General features: G+C 48.6%; 1 protein-coding gene across 1 annotated transcript in view; it reads left to right on the top strand.

The window, feature by feature from the left end:
- FSTL4 (follistatin like 4) overlaps window positions 1-22,694 on the top strand; it is a 414,621-nt gene that overhangs the window by 186,517 nt on the left and 205,410 nt on the right. The window contains exon 4 of the mRNA XM_043587798.1: window positions 14,582-14,830. Coding sequence (XP_043443733.1) covers window positions 14,582-14,830 — 249 coding nt within the window. The remainder of the gene's footprint in view (window positions 1-14,581; window positions 14,831-22,694) is intronic.

Here is a 22,694-nt window from a genome sequence, read left to right as displayed (position 1 = left end):
CCATATCTCCCTCTCTCTGCCTCTCTCGCATTCACGCTCTCTCTCGCCCTTAAAAATAAATAAACATTAAAAAAAAAAACAGAAGTGGTCCAAAAGGGATCAGTCACTGACATTGTATTTGTCACCAGGCACATCTGTATGTTATGGTAAGTACTGAGAGACTCCTAGTCAGGATTTCACTGTAGAAGATAGGGGTACAGGTTATTGGTGATACCTGTGTCCTTTTATTCTCCACAGTACCTTGTAATGGGCTTTTCTTTATTGTTCAAGTTCCTCCTGATGGAAGAGTTTAAATTTGCTTTAAACAGGCAGGTAGACTCAGGCAGGTAAACAGGCAGGTAGACTATTAAAATAGGCTATGTGTCAGTGACCCCAGCCTTTCCTGAGCCTTTTCTGCCACAGAACCTGTTCTCATCTGCTCTCCAAAGTGCTGAATGGTGGTGTGTTGAATATAATATCTTTGTATTTATCACAGTGTTTAATTGTTGCATTCTATTTTAAAAAATTATAATCTGGCTTTTGCCTCTGGCAATATGGCAGATAAATATTTGGTAAATCATTTGAAGCATTGTTGTGCTGATGAGAAAATAAAAATAACTCAGAGGCTGAAAAACTAAGTGAAATCAGGAGCCCAGAGAGGTAAAGTAGCCATGCAGCTGGCTTTGCCTTGAGGGCTTTTGCCCATATGGGTGAGTTTTAGCTTTCATTTGCACACCTCGCAGAATTCAGGGTACCAAGGACACATCCCAGGAGACTTCCAAGGGGGACATGTTTGGAAAATATACATGTGGGAAACCAAAGAGTTACATCTACAGTGGAAGGGTGAATGAGAAAGAAACCCACCCTGTCCAAGAAACTACAAGAATATGTGCTTGTCTCAAATCTCGGCACGAGATTAGAAAGCAGCAAGGGGATAGAGCCGGAGAAAGTGCCTGATAATGCACAGTCACGTGCTGATCTCCACATGGAATTATAGTGCAGATGAAAAGCACCTGAAAGATCTCAAGCATAAATTTACTTTAACCCAGAATGATGGAATCCTTGGGTACCTGGCACAATCAGGATGAGCCTGTCTTCAAACTGTGCCTCAAAAACTTTCACAGATAAACCTTCAGGAAATGGGAGCTCATTTAAAAAAAATGTTTAACACCATGGGCTAAAGCACCATGAGGAATCAGCATCAAGAACAAAAGGACACAGAATATAAAATATGTCTGGTTAATATCTTTAAAAGATTGAAAACAAGGTTAAAAAATCAAGAGGTTAAACAAATGACCAATCACCCTGTGCAGGACTAAATAGAATCTCTCAAAATAAAAATTCAATTTACTGACTTGGTGGGAAAGTGTAAGAGCAGATTAGAAAAAGCTGAAGAGGAAATTCAGGAGCCAGAAGGTGAATTTGGAAAAATTCCTCCAGTGCAGCACAGGAGAACTCCACATGGGAAGTGTGAACAAGAGAGGAGAGATTGAGACAGAAAGAGAATTTACAGCCCAGATCTAATCAGAATACCCAAAGAAAAGAAAAAGGAGAGGAGCAAGGGAGCAGAGATCATCTTTAAAGGTAGATGCCTGTGAGTTATCACAAACTGATGAAAGACAAGAATCCTTACTTCCAGGAAATCCAATGAATTACCAACAGAATAAACACAGAGAAACATGCATGCTTACGTCACAGAGAAGCCGCAGAAAGCCAAAGGGATCCTGAAATTACCTACACAGGACTGAAAAGACTGTCAGCTGACATCTTAACAACAGTGAAAGCCTAAGAGGAGAGGAAGATTCAATGCAATTGAATCGAGAGAAAAAAACCAGTAAACATAGAATTAATTATCCAGCATGAATAATTCTTCCAAATGAGGATAACAGGGATATTTTAGACACATAACTATGAAAAGTTGAGGCAGAAAAGGGAATGATGAGAAATAAAGATAGAAGTAAGGTGCTCTTGTCATGTATTCAGGTCAGGAAAGGAGTGTTTGGCGTTCATATGTTCTGAAGGTTCTTTATACGAAGGGTATTTAGTTTTGGTGTGAGTAGAAGGAAGAAAATGACAGGTGAAATAAAGAGACCAAAGAGTGAAAGAGGGACGTAGGGAAAGGCAATAAAGAACCTAACTAGACTATCCCAGTGGTTAATGGTATGTGTATACATCAGGCACTGTAAGGGAAAATACATGAATTGCAGCCTTATGCAGAGATGGAGGTGAAGCCCCACAGTGTAGGAGCAGAAGGATTGTGTCTCAGGTAATGACTCATTTATATAAAATTCAGAAACATGTAGAACAAGCAATGTATTGGAAAGAGTGAGGTCAAATGACAAAGCAGGAGCAAAGCAATAGTAAACACAAAATTGAGGGTAACGTTTACCTCTGAGTAGAAATGAGAGCAATGCCAAGAAATTCAAAACTCAAAAAACAGTTCCTTTCCTTGAAATGGGTCGATGAGTACATAATTGTTCACTCTATTGTAATCCCGATGCTGTCCACAAAGTGTGTAAATGTTCTTTCATAGCTAGTCATTATTTAATATAAATAATTTAAACATTTAGCTATTTGAATTTGATGGTTATGTGGTGTGAAATAGGGTCCCAGTGTGATTTTATTCCAGGTGAAGAGGTACATACCTCACTCAGCATCATCTGTCACATAAATGACCCTCATGTTCCCAGTGCAGTGGTCGCTCCTGTCATACACAAAATATTCATATATATACACTGGGATTTATTTCTGGATTTTCTCTTCATTTTTCTTTAAGTTTATTTATCTTGAGAGAGAGAGAGAGAGGGAGGGAGAGGGGCAGAAAGAGAGGGAGACAGAATCCCAAGTAGGCTCCACACTGTCCGTGCAGAGCCCGACACAGAGCTTGAACCCACGAACCGTGAGATCATGCCCTGAGCTGAAACCCAGAACCAGACGCTTACCTGACTGAGCCACCCAGGTGCCCCTGGATCCTCTCTTCTATTTCATTGCCACTTCTGCAGTCATTGCTTTGTCTCTCCCTTGGTCAGTACCATCGATTTGATCATAGCAGTGGTGATGTTCTGGTTTCAAGTTCTGATGGTGGTTAAGGCAACAATCCTTTCTCTCTCTTTCTTTTGTTTTTTATTTTTCTTGGTTATCTGGGGGCACTTATTCTTCCAAATGAACTTCTTAAGATCATTTTATCCAATTCTAAAAGGATTGCATTAAATTTGTAAATTTATGATAATGTCTTTCCACCTAAGAATAATAAATGCCTTTGCATTTGTTCAAATCTTATTTTATGACCTTCAATAAGATTTTATGGTCATTTCATATTGGTCTTATGGCTTTCTTGTTAAATTTATTCGTAAATATTTTATGGTTTTTACCATTATTATGAGTGGACTATTTTTCCCTTTTCCATTTCTAATTATTTATTGCTTATGAAGAGAAGAATGATTGATTTTGGCATATTTATCATCTGTTCAACTACCTCATCCTAATTCTCTTGCAATTTTAATATTGTCACAGGAGTCTCTTTGTCTTCTAAGTATACAGATACAGTCACCAAAAAGATATAGTTGTCGATTGCCTTTTCCAAATTTTTACTGATTATTTCATTTTCTTATCTTATTATACTTCCTTTTTGAATACAAATGCTGAAGACAGGTACCCCTTTCTGGCTCCTGCTTTTAACTGAAACAGTGGTTGGCCATGTAAGATGCCATATTTAAGGAGTTTTCCTCTATTCCTTTTTCCTTAGAGTTTTTATTTAGAATGACTACTATAGTTTAGGACTTTTATTTCTTTTTAATGTTTATTTATTTATTTTGAGAGAGCGAGAGCAAGCTCAAGCAGGAAAGGAACAGAGAGAGAGGCAGAGAATCCCAATCAGGCTTTGCACTGCTAGTGGGGAATTCAGTGCAGGGCTCGAACCCACAAACCATGAAATCATGACCTGAGCCGAAATCAGGAGTCTGACACGTAATCTGTGCCACCCAGGCACCCTATTTTTATTTTTGCACTGGACTTTGAGATACATCCTTGACCATGGAGTCCACTAATCTGAGTCTCAATAGTGACCATCTGCCCTTACATTCCTCTGATTTTCTTTTTGGCTCAAAAATCATAGCTGTCTTGGGGCACCTGGGTGGTTCAGTCAGTTAAGCGTCCAACTCTTGATTTCAGCTCAGGTCATGATCTCTTGGTTCATGAGTTCGAGCCTCACATTGGTCTCTGTGCTGACAGTGTGGAGCCTGCTTGGGATTCTCTCTTTCCCTGTTTCTCTGCCCTCCACTGCTCATACATGCTCTGTCAAAATAAATAAATAACTTAAAAAAAATCATAGGTCTCTTTAAAACCCCTCTCTGCACTGTGCTGAAGTCTCCTAGAGTTCTCATACTATATTGTCTCTATCGAGTTGTCATCCTCCTCCTCTCGCAGGTCTAGTTCTGGTCATTCTTCCCTTTTTGGAGACCAGACCCCTCCTGTAAATGGTTATTTCCCACTGCCTGCTCACTGGGGCGCAGGTTCACATGCTGAAGGACCTTAAGGCAGTAGTGGTCTCATAAATAGTGCCTGGTTGGGAGTGGGTGGCAGACTTTAGGGTTCTCTATGTGGGAGTAGACAGGTTGTAGGGCTCCCTTGGTCTCAGGGGTAGAGCACACAGACTACCCATGGAGCTGGGAAAGCAGGCAGCCTCCCATGAGCCCTTGCACCCACCTGTCCGAGGCCTCAACAGCTGATTGGCTCAGGAAAGTCAGAGGGTGGGAGCTGACAAGAGAAGAAATGATATTATCTATTTGATACTGTTACTAAGCTTTGTTTTGATAATATGGCTGCTGATCCCATTGAGAGAAAAGGGCGTATCTTTGAGAAATTGACACCCTTCTGATTAGAAAGTACTGATTTTTTTCTACATGAATAGTAGATATTCTAATTGAGCTCCATTTTTAAAAAAATAACAGAATAATCAAGGAGATGATCATGCTGTTCTGTCTAGTTGTGACACACATCTGTGATAAGTGATCTACCAAGGCAAGATGTTGACATGGGGGCAGCTCTTGTACAGCAGGTAAAGGGCCCTAGAAGAAAGTAGCCTCCCCTCCATGCTCGTAAGTCTGGAGTATAAATGTTGGGGAGCACCACGGTGCCTCATGCTGAGAGTCTCCGCAATAAGCCTTGAAATAATTGGAAGCAGCCCACGGTGTCATGGCCTTGAATCATTAGTTGGTAGAGAAGCAGGAAAGAACCCACATAATGAGGTGTCAGCGGGAGAGTAGAGACCCATCGAGAGCGGCAACATCTGGCCCCCTCGGCTCGAAGATTCAGGGAGCCCCGAGGAGCCAGAGAAAGTGACAGGAGAGCTTGGAACCAGGAGGGAAAATGAGAGGTCTGGTGGCAGAGAATAAGACAGATGCAAACTGAAGAGGCTTTAGGCAAAGAACGGGAACTTGGGGACAGGAATACATTTGGAGGAAGTGCTCTAAAACAAAACCATTTTGCAAAAGAAACTCTCCCAAGGGCAAAAATTCCATTGTGGTTCCCATTTTCATGCAGCTTTTCTTTTTAAGAAGGTCTGTGAAATAACCCTTCAGAAGCCCGTTGAGATAGCTTGATAAGGGCAAACGGAGACACGAAGGCAAAGAAGAGATGGTTTTATTATAGCCAAAGACAGGCGAGGTAGGACACGGGCTTTTATATTCCTAAATTCACTGGCATGAGGTTGTTTTTCCTGTCTCACGGGATCTCTGTAGAAGCCCCTCATGATCCTGTTGAGGAAACTGAGGCTCACACAGGAAGGAGACTTGCCCGCCCTGTGCTTTCCACGGTGCCCATTCTTTCTGCTACTCACTGTGTCTGCTTCTTTAAAACCACTGATTTCTGAGGACTTGGATCTCTGACCGGCAAGCTTAATCAAATTCAGTCTTTCCCCTGGCACTTCCCACAGCCACTCTGTGTCAGGCCCGTTATTGCACTCTAAACATAAGAAGGAGAACCTGGCTCTTGCCCTGAAACCAGAGAGACACTGCCATCCCTGGCCCAAGAGCATCAAATGACTGTGAAGTCCAGCTGCTGAGGGCCCTGCCCCAGGACCCGCTGTTCTGTCTGAAGATCCAGAGAAGCAGGAGGTCCCCACCTGTGCTGTGCAAAGTGCTGTGTGCTGGCCAGCAGCCCGGGAGCCCGTCTTAGATGGAGTATGCCTATGGGAGGCCTCGGGGAGAAAGCTCTAAAAATCGTGAATCAAGCCAGTTCACCGTTGTCACACAAAGTAGAGATCAAGGTGGCATCACGGCATGAAGGGCTCCCAGAAGGAAAGGAAACACACCAGGACCTGAGCGTGGTAAGCGGGCCCCGGGCCACGGGCTGTCTTTGAAGCTGAGCTCCAGACTCTCCTGGCAGGGTAGAGGCCCTGAGATAGTGAGTGGAGCCCACAGAGGTTGGGGCAGCCATTCAGTTCTCTGCCCTCAGAATGTGTGATTTCAGGCTCCCTCACCTTGGAGGCTGGGCAGAGTTTACACGGTGCGAGCGAATCCCCAGGGCGAAATTGCAAAGGGAAGCATGTCCTTGAGACATGCTGAAGCTTGCTGTTTCGAGTCTGCCTTTTAGAGCCAGTCAGTACAACTTATTTCTCAGTGTAATTATGCTCTCCTTTTCATTAAGGCAGGCCTCCTGAAGACCGTCACTAGCCCACACTTGTGTCCACTTGCGTCAGTAAAACCAAATGGCTTCATAGCTTTCGGTACTGTTCACTCTGTCACTGAGTGTTTGAATTGAACACTTATGATGTGCCAAGTTCTCTCTATGAATTATCTCAATTAGTCCTCAAAACAATCCTGTAAGCATCAAACCATCGTTGTCTTCTTTTTTAAGGTAGGTGGGGCTCCTGTGTGGCTCAGTCGGTTTAAGCGTTCAACTTCAGCTCAGCTCATGATCTCCTGGGTCATGAGTTCGAGCCCCACATCGGGCTCTGTGCTGACAGCTCAGAGCCTGGAGCCTGCTTCGGGTTCTGTGTCTCCCTGTCTCTCTGTTCCTCTCCCGCTCATGCTCTGTCTCTGTCTCTCAAAAATAAAAATAAATAAAACTTGTTAAAAAAATCAGAGGGAAAAGTGGGTTGGGAACTTGGCAGGGGTCACATGGCTGACAAGGGTAGGAATTCAGGGCTGTGTCAATGCTGAGGCTTAACCCTGAGTCTGGTGACGCACCCCTGCCCCAGCTCACTCTTGCTCTGCACCACCAGGTGCCCTTCCCACCTGGGAGTTCTCGGCTGTGACAGCAAAGCTGAGCTCAGTGGTTGGGGGCTCTGTGTCCTCCCTTCTGGGGTCTCTCTGAGGCTGGGGACTCCAAGGACAGGAGATGCCCAGTGTAGGGGGGAAAGGTGAAACTCCATGACGGCCTTTTAAAATGACATCTATAGCTGTAGGTACTCCGTGGTACTGGGGGAAATCCCGAAAATTTGGAAATAAGGCAAAAGGCAGGTGACACATCCTCCCAGGTCATCCTGCAGCAGCATTTAACAGGCTCACCCAAGGGCTGTTTATGATCTGGATGAGAGGCTGAAACTCTGTTTATCTCACTAGGTACTACAGTCTTGAGGCCCTTACTCTGCAGTTAGCTGCTAACTCATAGATTTGTGCCCAGTATAAAGGTGGACTGTTTCTTCTTGGTGGAAAAAATGGCCCCAGAGTTGTGTATTCTTGTCCTGTATGTCATTCACCAGCTGTGTGCCTCACCTGGCCCGCTCAGCCCCCATTCATATACCCTTTCCATTTCTCCCCTGAACCAGCTTCTCACTCCTGTGGTCCCTTCATACATGATCAACTTGTGCTCACTTTATATTCTCATGAGAGGCATGTTTTTAAGTTTGGGGAAAGTATGCTTTGGTACAGTGTTCACCTGTGGTTAGAAATAACCACCTCCAAAGGCCTTGGCAGGAAACATTGCATAGTATGTAGCCCCCAGTGGTGGGTTAGATACAGACTCCTTGGCCAGAACTGAGAGCCCGCTGAAGGTTGAAGGTCTTCCCTCCCCTTTGTTCCAGGCATTTCTGACTTTGGAGTCATGGTTTGTTTTGAAGCCAGTTTGTCAAACCTCGGTTTACTATCTGTGAGCAGTGCATGTGACAAGCTGCATCAACTCCCAGAAATGGATAATCAGATATTTCTGTTAAGTGACGGGACCTAGAAAATCGGGTCATGTCTTTCAGAGCTAGTCAAAACTCTGCTTTTAAGAAGCATATGATTGCCTCAGCTTAGGCTCTCCTTTTGGGTCCCTGAGAGGAAATCGCATCTGCCCAGGGGTGACCTCAACAATCTCCAGAAAAAAAAAAAGGCTGGGGCTGGGGACAGGGGTAGGAAGGTGCTACAGCTGAGAAGCATCCCTCCCGATGGAGAGATGGGGCCGCTGGCCAAGGGTCAATGCATGACGAGGAGTGGGTTTGGCCCTGTGATGTTCAGAGACCCAAGCAAGGCTTCCTCCTATAGCTCTGTAAACATCCAGCCCTTAGAGAAGGTGTTAAATGGCCCTTTGAGCCGCATGCTCTTGGTGCATGAGCAGCAGAGATCCCGTAGGCCAGTCATGCTGATGTTTGGAGGTGTCCTGCTGATGGAGTGGCTCAGACTGTGTACCCTCCTGGCATGAATTCCACATCCCCAGCTGAGAAGATTATCTCATGATCTGGAGTGAGACTAATTTAAATCTGGACTCTACTACCTACAGCCCATTTGTTGTCTGACCATAGGCAAATCACTTCTTGACTTGTATTTCCTCATCTGTAGCATGGGCATGTGTCTATGTACATACACACTCAGAACGAAGCCTGTGTGTCTCTTTCGTAGGGCTTTTATAAGGACTAAAGCAGAATTAGATGAGCTCACGTGTTCTAAGTGTTAAGCAGGACAGGCCTCAGTAAACAGTAGTTACTTCATACATTGCCCTCTCAGCCTGGATACTGGAAACGCACACCTCTCTAGGGGGAACTACAGATTCTCTTCCCATCACTTGAGTAGGAATAAGACTTTCCAGGGCAGAGATGGACCTGAAACCCTAGCACCCAGGGCACCCAAGGGTATGTCGGTTCCCACCAAGGTGGCTCATGGTGAGAGCCAGAAGGGCTCTAGAAGGTACAAAGAGCCTTCTGGCTGGCCAGTGGGAGTGTTTGAGGATGGGCCCCTTTCAGGCAGGAGTAGAGCTGGGGTGCTGAACATCAGGGCAATTAGGTCTGTCTCCAACACTCATTACTCAGGGGCTGAGAAACACTTCCAGAGAGCCAGAGTCACCCCACTTTTGCAAGGGTACACTTGGGCAAGGTGGCATCTTTGCACCTGCACTCACAGCTGCCTGCAGACTGGGTCTGCCAGGCAAGGTTTGCCTCATTGTGAGTGGGCTTCTTCCTGTGTCTGCCCCTTGCTGTGCTCACTGAGCTCCAGGGCCCACAGGCTGCTCCCTCTCCCTGGCCCCAAGGCTCTGCCCCTTCACTTTCAGGTCTCCAGGCATATCTCACCCCCTCAACGAGGCTCCTCTGACTCTAATGGCGTTGGCCCACTGTGGTGCCCTGTTTCCTTCCTAGCATTTGTTTGTTGTTTGCCCACATCTGGTTGTCGTTTGCCTGTTCACATAGTTGTGTGTCTCCCTACACTGCTATGTACTGCCCCGAGGACAGTGTCCTGGTCTCCCTTGTATCCCCACAGCTAGAATAGGGTCTGGCACATAGGAGGTGCTCCAGAAATATTATGGCTGTAGAGGTGAATGGAGAGCTGGCAGGCATGCACTCCTGAAGCACCCCATGTTACCACCCATGTGGGGCATAGGAACCACACTGACTGGGGGAGCTGGGTCTCTGCTGGGTTTCACACAGCCTCAAGTTCTGCAGCCATGTACATGGCACTTGTGTGTTCTCTGCAATGAAGGAGTCAAAGTTCACCACTCTGTCTCCTGACCACCTTGGGCATGTCTGAGTATGTAAGTTTTCTTGGGAGGGTGGAGGTGGGGAGACCTGGGACCACTATCTCCAGCTCCTGGATGGCACACCATGTATAGCTGCACACCTCTGTACACACAGCACTCTCCCAAAGGCAAGTTCTCAGCTCTAGGTCCTTAAAAAACCCGACCATGACCCTGGCCATGTGCTGCAGCTCCCTGGTGAGTGTACGGATGCTCAGGAAATAAAGCATTTGGGGGCACCTGGGTGCCTCGGTCAGTTAAGCATCCGACTCTTCATTTCAGCTCAGTTTATGATCTCATGGTTTGGGGGATCAAGCCCCGCATCTGGGTCTGCACTGACAGCATGGAGCCTGCTTGAGGTTCTCTCCCTATCTCTCCGCCCCTCCCCCAGCATGCCCACTGGCTCTCTTCTATCTCTCAAAATAAATTACTTTTTAAAAAGAAAAGAAAAGGAAGCGTATAATGCATCTCTAAAGGGCTATGTCTGCTGACAGGTGGAACTTAGTTCCTGTACAAGGACCTGTTGTCTGCAGAAGCTGGAGACTGCTGCGCGTGGCTGGGCTCATGGCAGGCAGCAGTGAGGCTGTCACTGCAGGGCCGCTGGGTTATGGCCCTGTACATGCCTTCTGCAGCCACATTTCACTCTTCTTGGCCTGCTTTGGGCCCCACAGCGTGGGTGGGAGAGCCAACGTCTGACCTTACTGTGACTTTACGGCAGGGTGGGATAAGGTAGTGAGGATTTCAGCCCTATTCTTTTGCTGGGCAAGGAGTGAACCTCCTAAGACAGCGTAATGGAGAGGGCACTCTCTGGGACAAGTTCCGAGACAGAAGTGCTGCACTGGGAGGTCTTGCCTGAGGCAGTTAGCATCCCAAAGTAGAAGACTAGCTTCTTTCCCCTCACATGCCACTGGACACCATCCCTGAGAGGGAAGCACTCACTGATGTACTTTGTGCCAGGAAACCAGTTAGAGACTAAGTCAGAGTTGGGAAACAAAATAACTGAATTTTTGGTGCCGTGTGGGGTGGTCAATGGTGAGAAAACAAGGGAGGGGCCCCCTGCAACAGGTGAATGAGGAAGGACCCACCTCCTCTGTCTGATCCCTGGGTGGGGGTCCCATGGCCTCGGCTTCCTCTGTCCCTAAGCTGCACAACTTAACCTTTGCTGGGGATGATGGCAGTCCCAAGTCTGTGAGTTCAAATCAAGACTCCTGGTCCAAGTCACAGAGGGGGGTCTCTAGTACCAACTGGTACAAATGGGCTTGTTTCTCTGCCGCCATAACTTTCATGTAACAATTCCCATTTCTAACTGTGTTCAGTAAATTTAATTAGTGTCTAAAAGCAGCTTATTTGGTAAGATGATCGGTTTCTAACCTGGGTAAACGACTTTCTTTATGACTATAAATTAAGCACATTATATCTTTTTCATGCATCATGGTCGTCCTCATAAATACTGTAGGCAGTTGCTGACGGTCTCACTTGGTTACCTTTCCCATTACTGTTTTATCATAGTCCCGCTAGGACTGGGGAATTCATTCTGTTTTAATAACAAGGAGGAAGTGGTAACAAGGGGCTTGTTTAGTGCACAACCCACTGCTTGGTCTGTGTCTCTTTGGCCAAGGATGGGATTCCAGGCCCACCTCTGTGCAGGGCGTTCCCAGCTCTTTGAGGGGCCTGCTGGCTACAGATTGGGAAAGGCAGGTACATGGCTGTACAGCTCTTTCTGCCTTAATTGCAAATAATTAGGAATCAAATATTTGCCGACCACCAATTTCCGTGTCAGAGAGAATCTGAGTGTTCTTGATGACCTCTGTGAGCACAAGTTGGCACATGTTTTCTTAACACTAACTCTTCAGAACACAGCCTATGGGGGAGGCCTCAGTCATACCTCCTACATGGGCACTGGAGGGCACAATGTCCATTGCTGGTATTCAGAGGCACTCACTGTGATCTGGGCCTGCCAGTGTTTCAGAGAAGAAAGGATCAGGAGGAGGGGGTTCTGCTCATCCTCTACCCTGCCGTCGACTGTGGGCTGGCTTTAACTGTCTAGGCTGAATTAGGTGGTCTCTGAGTCCCTTCTTGCTCAGTCACTCCAGATTCTAGTCTCCTTTACCCCACAAGGCCCACCTCCCTGGACTTTTGTCTCCCCTTTGTGTCTCCCTCCTTCCGCCTTCCCTCCTGCCCTCCTGGAGGAGGCAAGAGGAGATGCATCCCTTAAAAGGTCCCCCCTCAGGGACATGGGGCCCCCACTACCCTCCCTATCTCAACATCTAACCTGAGGTTTGAGCCATGCCACCAAGTCAGAGTTAAGGAGGTCACCTTTGAAAACTACTCTTTCTGGGGCTCCTGGGTGGCTCAGCAGGTTGAGCACCAGACTTTGGCTCAGGTCGTGATCTCACAGTTCATGAATTCAAGCCCCACATCAGGCTGGGCTCTCTGCTGTCAGTGTAGAGGCTGTTCCACATCCTCTGTCTCTCTTGTCTCTCTCTGTCTCTCTGTCTCTCTCTGTCTCTCTCTCTCTGCCCCTCTCCTGCTCACAGTCTTTCAAAAATAAATACACATTAAAAAAGTATAAAAATAAAAATAAAACTACTGTGTTTCTTAAAGCCCAAGTGTCTGGGGCTGCATGAGGACAAAGGTCCCATACCTGTAGGGCCTCCCTCATCCACACAGTGGCACAGGCATTTTCAAGAAGGGAATCCAGAGAAGGAGTGCTCAGACTTGCACTGTCAGGAAGCACCTCAGAGAGGCCCCGGACCCCAGGGGTGAGTAGTTGGAGCTGAGTTAGCTGGAAAGTGAGTGCAGCCTGGGTGGGCAGTAGAGCCAGGGCAAATGCCCTAAAGCAGGAACTGAGAGGTCAGACACTCAGAAACATTGGCTGTGCTTCTTCAAACTGGGGTGATTAGTGAGTGCCCTTCCCGTCACATGGGGAAGTTTATTAAAACAGTGATACAACAGCACGGATTTGTGCCCTGGCTGTCTTGGGAAAGAAACAAAGGCTGGTATTTTTAGAGCCGTATTAGTTTCTTCTAATAGCCGCCAGCATTTTCCAGGGTAACCCATTTTGCAGCCACCCAGGAGAGTCGTGTTAATCAAACGCACTCTGTGGCAAAGCAGCCATCAACACGGTAGGTGGAGGGCCTCCAGCCCCTGGCCTCCCACTGCCACGCACCCTCAGCTCCCCTCTGCCTGTCAACCTTGACAGAAAGATGTACGCGGGAGCTGATGAATGCCGCCGAGCCTCCACCGTGACATGCAAACATCAGCCAAGTGGATAAAGGAGATTCACGTGCCTGCTTAGGATCCACACTTTTACACTGCTCAGAGATATTTTGACCTTCTAGTTTATTATGATTCAAGAAAAAGTCAATAATTCTTAGCTTGCCAAGGCTGGAAGAATTTAAATGAATTATTGAATCAAGCAGCTAATCTATTGATAACTGATTTTTTTTTTCCTTTCAAATCTAGAATGATGAAAAGCAGGCTTAACCAAAAACAAGAAAAAGAAGGTTGTTTTTCCCTCAGACATTTTAATCTCCTGGTATCAGAGTTGGGACCAAAGGTTCAGTGTTGACCTCTGGGGCCATTCTGTCTCACAGAGTATTCTGAAGATTTCTCTAAAACTTAAAAGCAAAAGCTTCTGTGGCCACAAAATCAGAATTTATGTTTTATTTTTATTTTGATATCCCTTTCTTATTCTCAATTTCTGCGTGTTGCCATTAATGCTACATGGCAATCATCTCATTTTCTGGGCTCCTCTAGTGGAATGGAATGATGTTTTGGGGCACTTGCCTGGCCGTTAGCCTAAGCGGACCCTTCCAGCAATAAGATGCTCTACCAGCTGCCCTGCCGACTTGGGCATGTGGGCTCCGGCACCAGTGCCTCACGTCACTGTGCTCATATGTTGGGTGCAGCAGATGCCTAGCAGCATGGCAGCAGCCATGCCCAGGGTCTCAGCCTTCCTGTCCTGGCTGCAGCTTTGTGCTTGGTGCTAGAAAGGGATGGGCAGTAGAGAAAGGCTGCTGGTCCCACCGCTGGTGATGTGTATCCTAGAGAACCACATTCTCCTTAGAGATAAAGGTCAACCTCCAGCCTCTCTGCTTTGGCTGCCCCCCATCCCGAACACTTAGAGTAGCACTTTCTCCTTTCTTACTCCACGCTGACTCCCTGGCCTCTGCGATAGCTCCCCAGTGCCTAACATACCTGACCAAACTTCCATGGCTTGGTATTCTATGTCTCCCAGAATCACACCTTGGCATCCTTCCCCTCCCCACCCCACCCCTGTACAAAACTCCTCCTCACATCAGGTCTGTCCCTGCCCTGTAGTTATGGGAGCTGTGACTCGAGCCTCTGCCTTTTGGCAAACCATCCTACTCTCAGTTGGCAGGGTCCACTGGCACTTCGCTATCGCCATGTGGTCCCCTGTTGACTCTTCCCTCCCAGGGTGGGCAGGGGTGGTGCCTGAGATGCTAGGTGTGAGCCAGCCATAAAACCTGAATGCTGTACAGCAGGGTACTGCTCTTGGCATCCATGGTCACCTGCTGTCAGTAGGGCACAGACTTTTTTGGACACCCTGAGCCCCCAGGCCTTGGCTTCACTGGCAAATGCAACCACAAAGGAAGCCCATGACCCCCACCACTGAATGCTCACAGCTGACTCTCTGTGTCTGTGTGTTTGGCAGGACTTTCTGGCCACGACAGGCTGCCAGCATCCTGTGGGAAGAAGTTCTGCAGCCGTGGGAGCAGGTGCATGCTCAGCAGAGAGACGGGGGAGCCCGAATGCCGGTGCCTGGAAGCATGCAGGCCCAGCTACATGCCTGTGTGTGGCTCCGATGGGAGGTTTTATGAGAACCATTGTGAGCTCCACCGTGCTGCTTGCTTGCTGGGGAGGAAGATCGTCATCGTCCGCAGCAAGGACTGCTTCCTTAAAGGTAGGAGGATGCCTCCTTGCCCCTTTGCTTTTGGATTTGAGGATGGACCTTCTAATGCCCTTTTGACAAATGGCCTGGGTGCTGAGTCTGCAGGTTGAATGTGTAAAGGCAAGAGAGAAAGAGGAAGGCTGGATCTTTAGCCAAAGGATAGCAGCAGCAGCATTTCAGCGATGCATGTTTTATGTGTGTCCACCTCCAGAGATCCCTGGCCTTTAGAGGGGGCTCCTTGGAGAACAGAATCTAGGCAGACCTTTGGGATAGGGCAGGGAGGGGAAGAGAATGCTCAGGAGAAAACCCAGCATGGGCTTACACTGGAGACAGAAAATGGGCTGCTGAGTCTCCCGGGCATCCAGAGGGGAGGGACAGAGTTCTGGCCCTCCCTACAGGCCCCCAGGCCACAGTGGTGTGACCAGGACATCAGGGCATTCTCAGCAGCAAAGCGCAGGTCTGTTGACCTGAAGCAGCCACTACCAGTGCTGCCTGCTGCCCCGTGAAGGGCCACTTTCCCACTTCCACGCGTGGGCTGTGGCAGCGGGAGCACAGGAGGGACGTGTCCTAGAACCGACAGTGCTCTGCTAGGTTGAGTTTCTCCTGTGATGGGAATAGTCTTGGACACTTTCATGGCTGTGCTTATGACGCTAATGCTGAGGTGCTTCAGAAATCATGAGGCACATTATGGAAATGAGGCCAAAATGAGTCCAGGAAAAATGTCCCTGGTCTGAAAGCTCTGCCCAGCCTCATGCCTGCTGATTCCCCAGCCCTGTGAGCACTAAAACACTTGACCACTTGCTCCAGCTTTATTGGCCATGTTGAATTTTATAGACTGATGTTCCGTTCTCCAGTTTCCAATATCCCCCAAATTGCATCTTTCTAAAGGTTTTTATTTCTGCATCAGAGTGTGCCCAGCCTCCCTCACCATCGGTTATTCAAACAGCATTTCTCATGTCAGGCCAGGGAAAAACCACCACCGTGAAACCTGCCTGGGTGAGGGATGATGGGGGAGAGCTGGAGAGGATGGGGGCTGCTGGTGCAAGCAGATTAGGGCTCAGTTCTGCTTCATGCTGATTGAATTTATCCACTGAATCCTTCTGATTCATTGAGGTTTTATACAGATTTTGTGAATGCCCACCTACTGAACAGCAGTACCCACAAGCTCCCAGAGAGACTTGGGGCAGCCCGGCTCTGCCACTTTCCAGCTGTGTGATTTTGGGCACATCACTCCGCTTCTCTGGGCCTTTCCCTTTGCTGTAAAACGGGGCTTATTGGCAGTGTGACTTGCTCTGTGGAGAAAAGTAAATGAGATGCCACACAGAAACCACCTAGCATGTGGCAGGCACGTCGCAAGTGTTGTGTATTAATGACACCTGTACTCATCTTTAATCTAACGTAGCCTCAGATGTAGAGCAGGGAGGAGAAGAGATCATGCAGGGACCACAGAGGCAGGAACAAGGGCCCTGCCTAGCAGGAATGGGGCCTCCATGGCTTGCTGGTGGGTGGAATTGGGGAGTAAGGTGCTGAGGGTCAGGTCCTGTGAGATCCTGGAGATGTCTAACTGGAACCAGGACTCCCCTTTTTGCAGACCTAGCCCGGTGGGTCTGGATCCCATGGAGGAGCCTTCTCTGCTTCCTGCTCAGGTCAGCTCAAGTCCTAGGCACTGGGAAGGCCAGCCCGACTCTTTCCTCCAGCATTCCCACAGGGAGTGCCCAGCAAACAGTGAGGACCTATTCACCGACCACAGGGCCTTGGCAGGGATGGGAGGCAGGCCAGCCCTAGGGAGGGAGCTTTGGGTGAGCACCTCTCCACCTTCACCAGAGCCATGGTTCCAACGGGGAGCAGGAAGAAACAGAGTGACAGAGGGCTTGGGGGTAGGGTCTTAGAAGAAAGGAGAGGGGGTAAAGGACACTATAGTACAACCCCATCTCAAGAGAGCAGAATATGTAATGGCATCTTCAGCCCCACCGATGACAATTTGTCTTTTGTCCCTAATTTCCAGGGAGTTATTGATAGAGGAAACTGAAAAACACCTTCTTTTTTCATGCAAACAAAAATTCTAAATTCATCCATGTTCCATTCTCTTTTTCTACCAGTCTTTACAAAAAGAAGTTCTGACTTCATTTCCCAGTTTGATTTGCGCCCCAGAGTCTCTCTTAGGACGCTCCTTGTGGGGCCGGAGTGTGGAGAGAAAGGGGAACGTGGTGGTGGGTTCCAAGGGGCCTCAGTTTAGAGCTCACCCTCCGCAGCCAGGCCCTTGTGCCCTTGGTGGGGAAGGAGGTGGGGAAGGGAGTGGGTGGGGGTAGGTTCTCCTGAGCACTGCATGGGTACCATAGCCCTTCTGCCCTGCAGGGGAGGAGAGGCGATATTCTAAGCCCCATTTTCAAGAAAACTTGTGGTATCACATTCCGGTTGCTATGGCAATAGAATTCCTTGTGAATGTGAAATGAAATATAACATCATTTTAGAGATCATTAGCATTTGAGAAAAGCAAAACTGAACTCAAAAGCATCGCTTCAGCTCATATTTGTAGCTTTTGATACCAGCTTTCTGGACATCCCAGGCAGGGTCTCTGTGGCCAAAAATCAGGGGGACAGTGGGATATAGGATGTCCTCTCTCTTTCTTCTGGTGGCAAAATCAGAGTCACATTTGTCATCAGCCCCAAATACCACCAGGGAACACCAAGATAGCGGGTGGAATTCTCTGTAACTTTAACTTCTTTAGACTTTGTGTTTTAAAAGTTACCTTGTGACATGGTATTGTGTACCCGTTGGCACTTTTAAAATTGTTTTTCTGTCTCGGATTTGAATGCACGCTGTATCTCTCGTATTCTTCCAGAAGACAAGCTTGCCTTTCAGCCGTCACTCACTACACCAGGGTTGTATTATCCCAGATGATACAGTGTCATAGTTGGGCAGTTTTCCAAACAAACCATGAAATTATGGAAGAAAGAAGCCTGTTAGGGCTACAGTTCTAAATGGATCTTGAGATTCCTCATCCCGTATGGTGTTTTAGGTGCATTTTGGTGCTTCAGAGGAGAGTTCCAGGCTGGTGAAATCGGAGGAAATGATTTCCATTTTTAACCCAAAATGTAAACATACATTTAAAAACTTTTAATTTTTGGGGCGCCTGGGTGGCGCAGTCGGTTAAGCGTCCGACTTCAGCCAGGTCACGATCTCGCGGTCCGTGAGTTCGAGCCCCGCGTCGGGCTCTGGGCCGATGGCTCAGAACCTGGAGCCTGTTTCCGATTCTGTGTCTCCCTCTCTCTCTGCCCCTCCCCCGTTCATGCTCTGTCTCTCTCCATCCCAAAAATAAATAAACGTTGAAAAAAAAATTAAAAAAAAATAATAATAAAAACTTTTAATTTTTAAATTTAAAAATGTAACCAAAAATTTTAACCAAACATCTAAACGTGTAAATTTAAACAGGGTCACTAACAAATCTTTAAGTGTTACTACACAACAGGGCCATAAAAACCCACCCTTTTGTTGCAAGGCATAGCAGATAGGTCGTGCTGCCAAAGGACTTTCTTCTTCTTTTCTTCTTCTTGTTTCGTTATTGCTGTTACTTTGAATGTTGTTGCCTTAGGAACTTAAATTAGGTCTCACTACCTCGAGGCCGTTTCCATACTTTTTGCAAGTCTTTTCTGCCCCGCCAGGGAGAGCTACTCACATTCCCACGTGGGGGCCCAGCCTTTGGTCTCACTCTGTTGGAGCAGGCCCCTGCAGCCAGGGACGTGCTAAGGCCTGAGCAAGAGCATGGTGACAGCATCCCAGGGAGGCCCAGGCTGGGGGGCAGTGTGGCACAGGCTCAAAGGTACTGTCCTGAGATCAGTCATGGGGCCATACCATACCTCGCTGGACGAGGCAGGTGAGCTCTCTGTGCCTCACTTACCGCATCTGTCAAACGTGAATGCCCATAGCACCTACCTCACACGGTGCCGTGAGCAAGAAAGCAGCAGTGCCTGACCCATAGCGCACTCTCTTCTCTAAGCAGTGTCAGGATTATGAGGATGCTGTTGCAAACTTCGGGATACAACTGAGGGGCTGGTGCCGCCCTCATGCAGTGCTGTGTATGAGCTGAGAGCTCCAGGAGGTGGGTGCTTCTGTCAATGAGGAGAGAGAAGATCATTGGTTCTCCATATTTATTTAATGAGTGGCTAGAATTTGATCTCCAAACATCCACACTAAACTCAGCTTCTCCAGCTGCCTTGCTGTTCTAGAAAGAAATGTAATGAATCCTTTAAGTTCACCTAGAGAGTTAGAGATGCAAAAGAAGATCCAATAGTCCCTGATTCTGGGTCTAGAGGAAGTTTCTGGAAAGGCTTTTGGGAACTGCCAGCTGAGGGTGAGAAGGGGCACATCTAGGGAAGAGACAGTGAGGTGCGTCTCCAAGGGTGATTGAGGGCGTGAGGGCATCCTAGGGGTACAGGCAGGAGGGTACCTGTAGACTGAGAGAAGAGGAAGGGACTGAAATGCAGATTCTGGGGAGCACAGGTCCACGCCGGATAAAGGCAGGCACGTGAGGAAGGTGCACTGAGAAAGGCCCTCGCACTAGGCCAGGCAGTTTGCGCCCAAGCGGACTGCGTGTCTGTTGAGCCAGTCCAACTTGCCCATTCCCCAGACAGGGATGCTGAGGCCCAGAGAGGGCCGGGGTGACATGGGCTCTGCCTCACCTCTGCAGCCCGCACTTCAGAAGTGCCCACAGCTTCTGCACCGTTTGTCCCAGCAAGGCACATTCACAGCACACGCACTTGCTTTATCCTTTTCCCCGAGAGACCTCCTGGTGCAGAGGTGGAGGGCTCAGGAGCCTTGGTCCATGGGGAAGGCCTGGGTGCTACTGGACTGAGGCCTACTGCCCAGGTTATCAAGAAGCCCAGGTGGGAGCTGCCCCGGGAAAGCTGGTTCAGTCATGCCAAACTCGTGGGGCCTCTGACATCACAGCACCAGACCACTCTCTCCCCTGAGAAGAAGGGTTAGGAACTCAGGATCACCCAGAGGCTGCTGGAAGGAGCCCCAGGACAAACCAGCAAAGCCTCTAACCCCAACCTGAAGGCCCTTCCTGGCTTTTTGGCACTGGCCTCCACTTTCTCTCCAAAGCCTCTTTCCTGTTTCCAATTTCTTCACGTTGCACTTCCACTCCTGGCCCCACCCACATTGTGCCCAGAGGCCACCGCTGCTCCTCCAACCCTGCAGAGCAATCTCCGTGCGCCCAGTGCCCTTCCTGGCCTTCGCTTTGAGCTCCACACAGGGGAGTATGGCCATTCCCTGCCAAGCCACCCAGCTTCACAGGCGTTATTGAGTGTCTCCTGGGTGCCAGGCTGTGCTGGACCTGAGGACACCCGTATGATCAGGACTCCAGGTCTGACCTTGTGGAATTGACAGCCGAAAGAGGGGTCCACCTCCAATCCCCAGCATTCTCGGGGCCAGTATATGGGGGCCGCTCTAGCCAGAGACCCCCCCCACCCAAGACATCGAGGACAAGTAGGGATCTTCATGGACTGTCCCCTGTTTCGGAGCCTCCCCCGTAGATTCTGTCCTCACCAGTTCAAGCACCTGGGGGTGACTGAGCTGCAGATTCACTGTGGCCCTTCCCCAGGGCAGCGGCCGTTGGAGCTCAGTCATCCGTTTCTCCTATCTGCTTCCACCATCAAGAAACACAACTTCACACAAACGAGTATGTTCTCGGGAGATTTCCTCTAGGTTTTATGCAAGAAAACGACTTGGTGTGTGCACCCCACAAATGTGCAACAATGTTATCAATGCAGCATGTGCTGTGTGCTTCACAGAACCGCTGTGCTTTCGATGAATTAATTACATTCCAGTAATTAAAAATTGCTAATAAGTTACTGAGCTGAGAAAGTCTCGCACCGCGTGGATTTCGCTTATGGAAACAAGCCGCAGCCTCTGAGGCCCTCGCACTGTTTCTTGCCCTTTCCTGACACCCCTTCTCATATGTCCAACCCCTCCTCGGTCACCTCGGCCAGCTCTGGGTGTCTCCTCCTATCCCGGCCTCCCTCTGGGCACCAGTTCATGTTCCCCCTCCTCCCTTCCCTCCCACTCACCCAAGATGCTCCCCTCACTGGGTGGGTGCCTCCACTGCCCCAGCTCCCCCACACTGTGCCTGGCAGGGTCCACACTGACTCCCATCCCCATTAAGATCAGCATGTCCTAGACGCCACGTCCAGATGGCACTTTCCAGGCCTGCTCTTACTGCGTCCGTCCCGCAGTGGCATCAGTGTTCAGGTGGCCCCAACTCTTGCTCCTGCCATTCCCAGCAGGCTCCTGCCCCCCACACTAGCTTTCTACATGTGGGTTCTCTCTGCGCCCCCCTCAGTGCTCTCCTCTTTCCTTTTCACCCCCTCACTGTTCTTGCCATGCCTCCCATGCCAGTAAGACCCAGCTGTATCTTCACCCCTGACCTCTCCTCCACATTTCACCTCCAGTTCAGTGTGTCCTGAATGAACTCCCCATCCCTCTCTGCTCCCTCCGCCCCTGACATTCCCATTCCTCACAGAGCATCTCTCTCAGTGATGGCGACAACCTCTTCACTTTCCAGGGGACTGGACCCCAAGAGACTGCTGCCTCCTTGCAGCTGAATCCCCACACCATAAAACCCCACCAAGCTTACTTCTTTATAATTTCTCTTTTTATGTTGTTTATTTATTTTGAGAGAGAGGGAGTGGGGGAGGGGCAGAGAGAGAGGCAGAGAAAGAATCCCAACCAGGCTCCACACTATCATCACAGAGCCTGACGTGGGGCTTAATCCCACAAACTGCGAGATCGTGACCCGAGCTGAGATCAAGAGTCAGGTGTTTAACCGACTGAGCCACGCAGGTACCCCAACTTCTCTATAATTTCTTAGCTCTGCCCCTTAGTCTCTACCTCTTCTGCTGCCACACATACCTATCCCCACCTGCACAACCTCTGGGATCCCCTAGCTGTTCTCTCAGCTCCTAGCCACCTCCTTCTTCTTGCCCACCTTCTATATGGCTTTAACAGTGAGCTTTCCAAGAGGTGACTTTGACCATGGCCCTCCCCTACCTTCACCTTTCCATCCATTCATTTAGCAAACATACACCCCTTGTGAGTCAGGTGTATTCCAGGCACTGGGGATACAGTAGTGCACAAAATGCACATGATTCCTGCCCTGATGGCACAAGTGGTCTCTTGTCCTAAGAGATGAAGAGTTTCAAGCCATAACAAGTGCTCTGGAGGAGAATAAAGCATGCACAGGGATTGGTGAGAGCTTCTAATATGAGAAGAGACATCTGAGCAGATCCCTGAAGGAAATTGGGAGGTTAGGGAGTGAGCTGTTTGAAAATCTGGGGGAAGAGGTGGCCAGTGCAAAGACCCTGAGGCAAGAGCTCACCCAGCATATTTGGGGATCAACAAGGAGGTCAGGGTAACTGGAGCAGAGTGAGGAAGGCGAGAGAGATCTAAGCGGAAGTCGAAGGAGCCTCATTGGCCATTGGAAGCCTAAGCTCTTAACCGCTGTTCTCTGTTTCCTTTCTCATTATTTTGCCATATCCATTAGTGGGTGGCCTGGAGGGCACCGTCCTGTTCACCACCACCCTGGAAAGCTGTGTGGTTTGTGCTGTGGCTGGAAGAGGCAACCTGCCCAGGGGCTGCCAAACATCTCCAAGTTCCTTCTTTACCTGAGTTAAACCCACGGGGCCTGGGGATTTCCTGTGAGCCCCAAGCTGACCAAGGTGCCATCAGAACTTCTTCCAAGAGTAGAGGCCTCCCTCTCTTGTAACTTCTTGTCAGCCTGCCCATCTTCCCACTCTACTGAGTATCCTTATGAGTGAGGAAATATGATTTATACTTTTAGCCCTAACACTTGGAGATGTTCCATTCATTTTTTTTGGAT

This window comes from Prionailurus bengalensis, chromosome A1 (genome assembly GCF_016509475.1).
Source record: "Prionailurus bengalensis isolate Pbe53 chromosome A1, Fcat_Pben_1.1_paternal_pri, whole genome shotgun sequence".
Classification (NCBI taxonomy): domain Eukaryota; kingdom Metazoa; phylum Chordata; class Mammalia; order Carnivora; family Felidae; genus Prionailurus; species Prionailurus bengalensis.
Note: the sequence above shows the minus strand (reverse complement) of the source record. Positions and strands in the feature narration are given on the sequence as shown.